Below are 11,296 nucleotides of genomic sequence, written 5' to 3' on the forward strand. Positions count from 1 at the left end.
TTTTGAAAGTTAAAATTCGAAAATTTTTTCTAAAGCCTCCAGGGGACTTCGTTTTCGCACGAAAAAATTTTATGTGCCCTTATTGCATCCGGACCCACAATTGTAATTTAGAAGCATGTAAATTGGAAAGAAACTACTTTAAATTCGAAACATTACAAAATAAAATTCATGGTATTTAAAAATAAATGACTGGAATTTTCTTAGTCGTACTTTTTCAAAATCTTAATAATTACTCGACGCGAAATTAAAATAATACGTTTATAACTCCTGAATTAAAAAAAATTTACAATGTTAATAACAATGTGTAGAAATTTAATAATGATTAAAAAGACCTTTGCATTTACAATAAATAATTTGTAAAAAAAATGTTTAGTAATAAAGTCCGCCAAAGAATATGTTGAAGTTGACTGATTTTTTTCAAAAGTATACTTAGAAAACTTAACAAAGTCATGGAAATTTGAAACCAGCCTGCAATAGCACCTATGAAATTGGTGTTAGTGCGAATTTGAAAAAATGTTATTTTAACAGAATTAAGAAATTAATTCTACTTTTTAAAAAATCTTGATAAAAATATTCAAAATTAACTTTTATTTTTTATTTTAATTAATCTGAAAATCATTCGACCTATAAAACACATTACGGTTGGGTTATATTATTTAGAACACGATTTTAATTATTCTTCACTGTGTCTATTTTTTATTTTTATTTCAGATCTGTTGACGAAACTCTGCGTCTAGTCCAGGCGTTCCAGTATACCGATAAACACGGAGAAGTCTGTCCAGCTGGCTGGAAACCAGGCAAGAAAACCATGAAGCCCGACGTCGCTGGATCCAAAGAGTACTTTAAGGACTCCTAGATTCCAATTTATTGACCATTTCCACACGGAATACAAACATGAATCAAACATGTTTCCCTCTTCGTACAAACAAAAAATATAGAGGTACTTTCGTAGGCTTAGAATCGCGTGTTGTGTACTGCGATATTTTTCAACATTATTAGACTTTTTCATTTTCTTTTAATAAATGCATTTTTTCTAATAAATTTCGTGTTCTAAATTTACCATTTCGCCCCGAACGCGACTCTATGAGAGATTAACTGTAAATTTTAGATTTTTTAAAGTATTTTCTAATATAAAAAATCAGGGTGTCCATCTGACTGGGAAACCAGGAAAAGGCTGGTAATTTTATTCTGTGACTGGGAGTTTTCATTTAATTACACTAAAATGAATATTACAACTGGCTTAGTATTATTTTCTTCCTCAGTTTGTTCAATCATGAAACGAACAATGAAAAAAAAATATCGATAATGATGGTAATGTAAATGATGCTGTTTACAATTTTTTTTTAAACGTACAATGAAAAGAATATAAGTGATGCTATCTGCAATTATTTTAATCTTTTTAAACCATGAAAATCTTGAAACACGTTTTGAACAAAGTCAATTTAAACGTATTGAAATATGAACTTTTGTCAAAGACAGAAAGATTTAAGTTTTAAAAAATAAATGTAAAAACTGTAATTATGATACGTAACGTAGGCAAGTTTTCAAAAGAGTCAATTCTGAGTTTATACCTGGATTTAAAAAAAAGTATAATTCTGATTTGGAACAGAACATTTTCCGAAGCAATTAAATGTAATTCTGAATCAATCATAGTATTTTCGGAACAAATTTATAATTCAGATCTGAAACAAGAAATTTTCCAAAATAATTAGAATTCCAAGTTAAGGCATGGAAATTAAAAAAAAAAGTATTCCTAGATCAAGAAAATGAAAAATTGGCCCAGGGAAATCCGGAAAATGTCCGAGAATTTAAAATCGTCCGTCGAGTAGACACTGGAAAAGAGGCACTAATTGCATTGCTTGAAGAATAATTAGTGACACGTAAGCTGAACCCGTTATGTATTGCTATGAATCATTCGAATCGAAGATTATGGAAGATCGCGAGCATTTATTTTATGGCCGGGATTTATACAAGTTTTTAGTTTTTTATTACAGTTTTTATTTACAGTTTTTTATTACAATTAGTTGAAATGTTATGTTTGAATTATTATACCATTTTACAAGACGATTCGAAATCAGTTCATAGTTGAAGAATTTGCAGGTTTTAACATAAAAAATTAAACCGTTTCAATTGAAAAGTCTTAGTAGTTAAACAAATGTGAACGCTCGGTTGAAACTTTATAAACTATTTTAAAATTTTGAATATCTTCAAAATGATATTTTCATAATTATTATTTATTTTAAATAATTAATCAATTATTATGTTCAAATGTATTCAATTTCAGATATTGTTTCAATCTAAGGTTTGAGGATTCAAAATTTTTTTACAATGAAGAAAAAGATCGATTGCTTAATATTTAGAAATATTTGACTGTTCATTTAAAATTTTTGTAATTGTTGTATAAATGTTTTAATTTGTAAGTAAAATTAATGAATTTTATTGTATGAATAAATATTGAAATATATTCCTAGAAAAAAATCGATTAAGTTGAAAAGAAATTTCGAAGCTCTGAAAGATAAAAAAAAAATAAGGTAAAATTTTAAATTGTGAAAGTGTTCAAAAAAATAAAAAGCATTTTCTTAAGATTCATAGGGAAATTAAAAATAATTTTTTTATTTTGAAAAATAAATTTTAAGATAATATTTTAAAATATTGTCAAAAATGAATCTGCATATTTTAAGGAAATATTATTTTTATTTTTCAAGATTAAAGAAAAATAGGAAAGATTTTAGGGAAAAAATTTGAATAATTAAAAAAATGTTCAGAAGTTCTGAAAAATCTTAAAAAATGAATTTGAAATTTAAAAAAAATCTAAAACAAGATATATATTTTTCAAGATTTTTAAATAAAATTTTGAAGCCCAAAATTGTTTAAAATTATTTGCAGCTCAGTTTTTACTATTTCAAATGGAAAATTTTTTAGCTTTAGAGTTCGGAATTTTGTAATTTCATTTATCCTGAAAAATATTTGCGAACCGAGAAATGACCGGGAATTTTTGTCTTTGATTAAAACGGCCATCCTGATTTATGCAGTTTAACTTTTGTTTTACAATTAATTTCACTTTTCTCTGAAATTGTTCGCAAATGTGTTCTGAATTTTCAAAGACCTAACCTTTTTATAGTAAATTTTTTTTTAACAGTTTTCTCATTTGTTGGAAGAGAAGCATGAGTGGAGAATGTGAATCTGCTATTACGAAAACAGGTACTTTACTCACGATTTGCTCCAAAAATTAATTTAAGAACCTCATTAACTTTCTGATATAATATTTTCATCGTTTAATATCAAATTTCAAACTCAAAAATTCAGAACATTTTTTTTGTTATTCCGAGGTTATAACTTTTATTATCAGATTTGCGTAACTTATACTTGATCTACATATTTCCAGGATGGGGCTTATGCAATTTTTCTGTTATCACTTTGTGTGGTATCTGCATGATAGCAGAAGCTGGAGCTTCTATAATTATCTTAATAGTTTCTCCACTACTGAATTGCGATCTAAAGTTTGAAAGTAACTCTGTGACGGAAATGAATGCAACTGTGTCTCTTGGTACCTCTTATTTTAAAATACTACTTTTAAACTAGTACCAGTTATTAATTAAAATTTGAAAATAATTAGGAATGGCATTTGGTGGATTTACCTTCGGGACTCTGGTCGATATGAATGGTCGTAAAGAATCAATTCCTGTGGCAATGATTGTTATATTTTGTGGTTCGATAGGTCTCGCTTTTGCCCATACATATTTTTTAGTGAATTTGATGATATTCGTCCTGGGAATAGGGTGAGATCTAATCATCGATGAAGCTTCTTTTATATTTAATCTACCAAAAATATGATAGATTTATAATGTAAATTAATCGGCGCAATTTTGCACAGAGTAGCGGGTACCAATTTAATATTCAGAATATACATGATCGAATGCTTGCCAGCTAGGAAAAGAGGATCCTGTCTGGCTGTGCTCGATTTTTGTTGGATCGCGGGATACGTAATTTTCCTAGGTAAATTTATAGAAAAGCTGTTTGAAATTGATGACTATTAGAATTGGATTCTGTTGGAAATTTTCACAATCTTGATAATTATAAACAGGAATATGTGGGGCTATGACACCTTCGGCAATAGAGTTACAAGGGAATGATTTTCGGCCAATTTCCTGGCGTGTTATGTCAGGATTAGGAGCAGCTCCCATTTTAGTCATGGCTTGTGCAATGAGTCTTTTACCACCGAGTCCTAGATTTCTTCTTTATAAAAGGCATCCAGAACAGGCAATCTCTGTTCTGCGACAAATGTTTGCTATTAATTTTTCAAGGCATGCTGATAAATATCCGGTTACGGTACGATATTTTTTTATCTATAAAATAAGTATTATTTCTCTTACAGTATTGAATTTATATAATACTTTTAAGGGGTCAATCTACTTTGGACGCTCGAAAAAATGGCTATTTTCGCAATTTTTTAAAAATCTATAGTAGATACTAATATAAAATTGTTGGGTTTGATAATTAAAGTCGTAAAATACATAAAAAATGTATTTATTGATTTTTATAAATATTTAAATACAAAAACTGCAGTTGAACGTAACGCCTAAAAAATTGATAGGCTAGGTAGCTCCATCAAAACTCATGAACGGCTTGTCCGAAATGAAAAAAATCAAATTGCTTTAGATTGAGTATGACACCATGTTTTTTCGATGTTTATTGCAAAAAAAAATATAATAAAATTTTAAAATCACCGAGGGTCATCTTGGTGCAAATTATGTCTACAATATGTGGCCTAAATTTCATGAAAATCGGTTGATTAGTTTTTGAGATACGATGGAGCTAGACTTTGAAAACGTTGTTTTGAGAAAAACGCGTTTAAATTTCTTTAAAGTGATTAAAAGGCACGGGATTAAAATTCAGATAGGTGGGTCGAACGCGCTATTCTCGCAGGTACATTGAAAATATTTTTGTAGATAACAAACAGGGTGTCTATCCTACCTGGAAAAACATTGAAACGTGAGGGCCTTTTTCAGACAGAATGCTTCTTTTAAATTGCAATTCAAAATTAAATAAAACGACTCTTCGTTTATAAAAGTACGGTTATACTACTGAATTTAATCCTATTTTTAAAATTAATTTTCCTAATCGCAAATTTAACTTCTATTTTATTTTGAAAATTGCTCCTTGTTAGTTCTTGGTTAAAAATTCAACGTTTTGGTTGAAAATTCACAGTTTGTTTGCAATTTTTTTTCTCTCTTGACTGTAAAATCTTTCTTAGTTCAAAATTTGTTGGTTGATATATCTACTACATTTTTTGTTCAAAATTCATCTTCTTTTAAATAAAAATTTAATTACTTGTTTAAAAGTGGATTATAGTTATAAATTAATTTTTTAGGTTGAAGATTGATCATTTTAATTGTAAATTCATCATTTGGTGAAAAATTAGATGTTTTCTTGAAAATTAGTGTTTTCTTTGGCTTGAAAATTAACTTTTTTAATAGAAAATGTAACTATTCCAGTTTAATATTCCATAATTTTATTTAATAATTCATCCTTTTGATTGAATATTAATTTTTTTGAATAAAAATTTAAATAAATTCTTTTTTTGGTTGAAAAGTTATCCTTTGTAGTCTTTTTTTGTAGAAATTAATCTTCTTGTTTGAAAATTAATCTTTTTGGTTGAAAATTCAATGATAACTATTTAATTTTTTAAACAATTTAACGTGTTTAGTTGAAAATTCATCTTTCTTTGTAGGAATTATACTTCTTGGTTGAAAATTCAACTATTCCAGTTAAAGATTTATAATTTTAGTTGAAGATTCATATGTTTAACTTCAAATTCATCTGTTTCGGTTGAAGATTCATCATTTTAGTTGAAAAAACTTCTTTTTGGTTGAAGATTTAAATATTTGATTAAAAATGTATGTATCTTGTTGAAAATGCAATATATTTACTAGAAAAGATAGGGATTTGAAACGGTTTATATTGAATTTAATATAGAACCCACCTCTGTTTTAACGCGAATTTTACGTTAATATGCACTGAATTTTAAGTATATGATCAAATAAAAAGGCCTTTTGAATTCTTATACACAATTCTGCAACGTTAGAGAAAAATTCAAGAAATGGTTAATTAGTCTTTAGTGTTATTTGATTATTCAATTAATCAATGCTGCTAACATATTTAAGAATATCTTATGGTATAATTTGTCAAAGCTTTCCCAATTAAACGTATTAATTGAATCCCTAGATACTGAAAAAAAAACATTATTTATAATAAACTCGCGAGACTGTATACGTATTCCGAGTCGACTGTTTAAAAAAATGCGAAATATCAGAATGGCTCCCTACTATGAAAAATTACTACAGGAAAATACTTTAGATACCTGCAATTTTGAGTTGATTGTTTTCCAGGATTTGTATAGACGCCCTGACAAGTATTTACATAAAAGATAAGATTTTAGATTTTTTTAAATTTAAGTAAATGCTATAGATTCGTAGTTTGGAAGGATGTATAGAAGTTGATGAAGATGAAGAGCCAAATGCAAACAAAAGTATCAGAAAACTCATCCACAAATATCTGTCAAAGAGTCTGAAACGAATGAAGAAAATACTCACGCCGCCTTGCTTACGTGTCACTATTTTGTGTATTCTTGCCTGCTGCTTTCATTTTCCAGGGTATTTCATTTAAAAAGTATTAAGGGCAATTAAGGAATGTCATTTAAAGCTAATTTCGTATTCTTTCAATAATTAAAAACCTGTTTTTCAATCTCATTTAAAATTGAGAGGCAATTACTTTATTTGTTAAGCCGAGTTTTGAATTTAATGATACTTTCTAATTTGCTGGAGACGACTTGCTTTGTTGAAGCTATATTCTTAAAATCCTAGATTATTTATAGACATTTTGCAAATCTCGTTCTAACGAATGAAAGGATTCTTTTAGCAAGAAAAGTTAATACCTAAGCGAATTATGTCTCCGGAAAGCTCGATCAGAAAAGAAAACAATAGTAATGACCTCAGTATTTTTATATTTCAGGAAGTAAACATTAATTTTCTTTTTAAAAAATGCAGCTAAGAATATTTTACAGACATAATATCTTTTCAGTTTATTTTCATCTCTCATATAATCTGAAGCTTTGCGCATTCGACGTTGCCAAGTGCAACACAACTCGTAAGATAAACATGCATGAAGTCGTATGTATAATGAATTTACGTGAAAACCTTAAGATCAAATCTGCGAATTTGTAAAATAAATGTTAAATTTCATGTAGTAGATAGATTGCATTTCAAAACTATCAATCTGACCTTCACAAGCTTCAGCCCGAAGAAATCTACTGGAATAATTCTACACGGAGAAAAAGATATCGCACAATGTATCGGAAAACCTCTATATTGAAATAAAGATAACGTACAAAAAGGTTCCGAAGCTTTGTACAATATTATAATGCACTAACATATCGCTTGGCCACTACTATAACCCTTATATATATATAATATAATAAAATAATAATACAATGTAAAATCTTCCAATGTACGATATCACGATTTTACGCTATTATAATGCGATAATTACGATATATAGCCCAGGAATTACGGTATATATTGCAATTCATGCGATATCGTTTTCTCCGTGGGAGATTGAATTATTAACTTGTTAATCCAATATTTAGCTTTGATAAAATTAATATCGATCAATTTTTTAATATTTGAGAATCACTTTTGGATGATTTTTAACTACTTTTCGTATTTGTATAGATTTATTTGGGTGGCTTTGTGGAATACGCACATTTTAAAAGAAACTAGAAATAATACGGGATCTATAGTTTGGAAGAGCAACTTCACGTGCATTTCAGACTCTGAATCCATGGCCTTGGCTTTTCTCAATAACAATTGTACCCAAGCGAACAATGCTTACTTTCTTTCTTTTTTATTGTGTTCCTTGAGCTTTGCTGTGGGCGAAATAATTCTGATCATTGCTATCGATATAATTGGTAGAAGATTATTTCTAAGTGAGTTATATTTGGATATTTTCGATATTAGGAATGAGAAAATGAAAGTCATAATTTCAAAATATTCACATTTACTTATTTAGCTGATTATAATATTTATTAGAAAAGCTCTCGTGTATGAATCATTTACTTACGTTTACACAAATTGAATTGAACCAAAATTTAGTAGTGTGTTCAAATTTCCAAACTTTTGAACTTGTAGTAGATTTGTAAGTTTCCATATTTGGTAGTCTTTGATTCAGAATTAAAAATCTTAATGTAAAGGTCTAATTTTAAAGCATAAAATTGTTAAGGCTTTCATATCTGAAAGCACCTAATTTTGTAAATACGTAAATTTATATTTTCATCATTAATATTATAGACGCCTTCAATTTTCTTAAAATTTCAATTAGAATGACATCGAATTTAGAAACCTTCCAAATTTGAAATTTTTTGAATCTTTCTTTCTAAAACTAAAATAATTGCGTTTTGAAACTGTAGTACTTTCAAATTCATAGAATTAAAATATTGTAAGCCTTCGACTGTAATTAAAAATCTCAAAAGTTATAAGATTGGAATAGTCGGATTTGAAATTATAATAAATTAGAACTTGGCTTCTGAATAATTTGTCTTGAATACATTTTTTTAGTATTATCCGGGTTAATTGGAAGTACAGCCTTAGTAGCCTTCACCTTTACTACTCGCCACGTCACAAGGAACGTTTTGTCCATATGTTTCTTATCATCTTTCGCCATAAGCTACACGACAGTGACAATAATAATATTGGAAAACTACCCCACTGGCCTGAGGTGTGTGATAAAGTTAATTATATTCAGATTGTAAACGTGTGTGGTATCTTAATTGAGAGACGTCAATTTATTCGAACTACTAACTCGTTAGAAATTCAACCTATTTTAGAAATAATTATCTGAATTTTACAATCACGTTACTTGATTTAGAGGCACGATTATGGGTTTCTCAAGAATTCTTCCACACCTGGTTGGGTACTTCATGAAAATCCTTATGAAGCTCCCCTGCCTACCGACACTTTACATTGCATCTGGCATAATGATAGGTTGGTATAAGACTCCACTTAAATAGCGTCTCGCTATATTAAGATTCAATATAGCACCATCTTCCGAACCCGCAAATGCCTTACGTTATTCATAAAGTAAAATATCAGATTTTTGTTATCTAGTGATTCAGAGTGTAATTATCATTGTAAACTATATTGAAAACCTACTCTCTAAATATGAATCAAAGAAAAATTAACTGATTTAAATAGTAGTTAGACATTCCACTGATTAATCAGTGATTTCGGACTTATTAACTAATAATTTCAGTAACACCAATGTAAATCATGTGAAGCATAACTTCTAAATTTTTAAGTTAAGCGTTTTTACTCTTTTGCTTAAGGAACAAGAATAATTCCTTAATGAAATACATTTTTTAATTTTCGGGCTGTAAGTCTGCTGAATTAACTACGGGATAAATATACTCAACTTTTACAGGGAGTACTTACTTAACGGGTCTGTACATGAGAGTCCAATCTTCAAATTAAAGTAATATGTGAGGTTTTTTGTCATTAAAAAGCATCCAAACTTTTCATCGTTTTTAATAATTGATCATATTTATGGGTTTTCAGTTTTTACTATGATTCTTTGATTGAATGCAATAAAATATTATTTTATTATGATTGCTAAATTGACATGATGCAGTGCTGCCAAAACCCGAAAAAGTGGTTATTTCACTGATTTAATAATTAATTTTTTAACGTCAAAACATTTTTTAATAACAGTTATTTAATAATTTTAATAACAGTTTTTAACTTAGTTCTTAGACCACATCAAAATAGTAAGAAACTGAAAAATTAGTATCATCAATAGTTCTATATATATGTAAAACATTTCTTTAAATTTGAAATAATTGTTTTATGGGTGTGTCCAAAAATGGTAAAAAAAAAGGATTTACGCAATAAATGGTCGACCCCTTGGGGAGACTTTCAAATCTAAACTCATTCAGTTTTAAATGCTTGATTCAAAAATACTTTAAGTCTGAAGGTCTAAATTTAAAATTTAAAGTTCCTTATTGTTCAATTCGAAACATTGCTAATTTTCTAATTTATATTTAAAATTGCAATGTTTTAAGATGAAATTGTTAATTTCGAATGTTTCATTGTCATATCGCATAATTTATTGTTAAGTTTTCTAATCAGAAATTTTTCATTTTTGAACGTTTCCCTATGGAAAGATGACAGTTTTCAATTATTCATTTTAAGGCCATGTGACGAGTGGGTCACATGAGCAAAGACCTAACTTGCCGACACTTTTTTGTTTCCTAACTTATTTTCACACGAAGCGCCACATCGAGTTGAAAATTTGGGATAATATATAAGAAGCACTAAGAAAGTTTTGTCTGGTCCTATATTTGAATAATTATGAAAAAAATTTTTAAATTATTTACAATAAAAACTTTTTTCATAACTATAAGAATGTAAGACAGATCACATGGCCTTAAAGACTTTAATTTATACGTTTTTGATGGTTCAATTGAATTTTGAATTATACGTATAAGTATTCCAATTTAATATCGAACAATTTTAAGAATTTTTAAATTAATATTGCTATTAAATTTTTAATGTTAAAAGTTCGAAATTGTTCAATTTAAAAGGTTTCGAATTTGCAAATGTTCTGCCTTATATATTTATCTTTAAAATTATTAAATTTATACAGTCTTAATTTATATATCTTTCAGTTTCACATACCTGATTATTTGAAAATATTAATAATAACAGGCAAAATTGAGTAAAAACTGAAAAATTACCAACCTTTTTTCAAGTTATAATTTTTTATACAGATATCGAGTTTAAAAAAGTATATAGTTCATTTTTAAGAATTTTTCTTTTTGCAGGTGCTACAATTGCAGCGATTCCTCTTCCCGATTTGACAAAAGCTCCAATGAAAGAATGAAGAGTCGAATTTCCAAGTGAGAAGCTTTGCTTTTGAACTGTTTCGACTAGCAAAATTCCCTTTTCCATTCAATAAACGAAAAAAGTCAAACAACTGATTTTCTGTGTTCAATTTAGAGTCTTATTTTCCCTATTTTGGAAATTTATCACCTTTTTTATAAATTGACAATAGTGACATTTTTTTGTTATTTTATTTTACATAACATTGGGAGACCGAATCCATTTTAAATAAGACTGCTATTCATGTTAATATCACAGACTCGGTTGCTGGTGAAACATTTTATTTTTCCAAGGTAATGAGAAGACACCAATTTGATCCAATTGATAAAAATTTCTACATTTTCATTATTTATGCTTGAGAAAGT

At 28.1% G+C, this 11,296-nt stretch overlaps 2 protein-coding genes across 3 annotated transcripts in view; both read left to right on the plus strand.

Moving 5' to 3' along the window:
* The window catches only part of LOC117171517 (peroxiredoxin 1), an 8,562-nt gene extending 7,525 nt beyond the window's left edge, over positions 1–1,037 (plus strand). Inside the window, exon 4 of the mRNA XM_033358891.1 lies at positions 712–1,037. Coding sequence (XP_033214782.1) covers positions 712–856 — 145 coding nt within the window. The 3' untranslated portion in view covers positions 857–1,037. The remainder of the gene's footprint in view (positions 1–711) is intronic.
* Positions 1,038–3,090: 2,053 nt separating this feature from the next.
* LOC117171545 (putative transporter SVOPL) lies at positions 3,091–11,029 on the plus strand. Of its 2 annotated transcripts, XM_033358951.1 has the most exons (10): positions 3,091–3,201; positions 3,386–3,547; positions 3,617–3,779; positions 3,875–3,996; positions 4,085–4,329; positions 6,469–6,653; positions 7,731–7,984; positions 8,613–8,772; positions 8,923–9,038; positions 10,874–11,029. In XM_033358951.1, the coding sequence occupies exons 1-10, from the start codon at positions 3,165–3,167 to the stop codon at positions 10,930–10,932; spliced, it is 1,503 nt and encodes a 500-aa protein (XP_033214842.1). In that variant the 5' UTR covers positions 3,091–3,164; the 3' UTR covers positions 10,933–11,029. The 2 variants fall into 2 exon arrangements, with proteins under 2 accessions (XP_033214842.1, XP_033214844.1); XM_033358953.1 differs by lacking the exon at positions 7,731–7,984.
* Positions 11,030–11,296: the final 267 nt, after the last annotated feature.

This window comes from Belonocnema kinseyi, chromosome 4 (assembly GCF_010883055.1).
Source record: "Belonocnema kinseyi isolate 2016_QV_RU_SX_M_011 chromosome 4, B_treatae_v1, whole genome shotgun sequence".
Lineage (NCBI taxonomy): Eukaryota > Metazoa > Arthropoda > Insecta > Hymenoptera > Cynipidae > Belonocnema > Belonocnema kinseyi.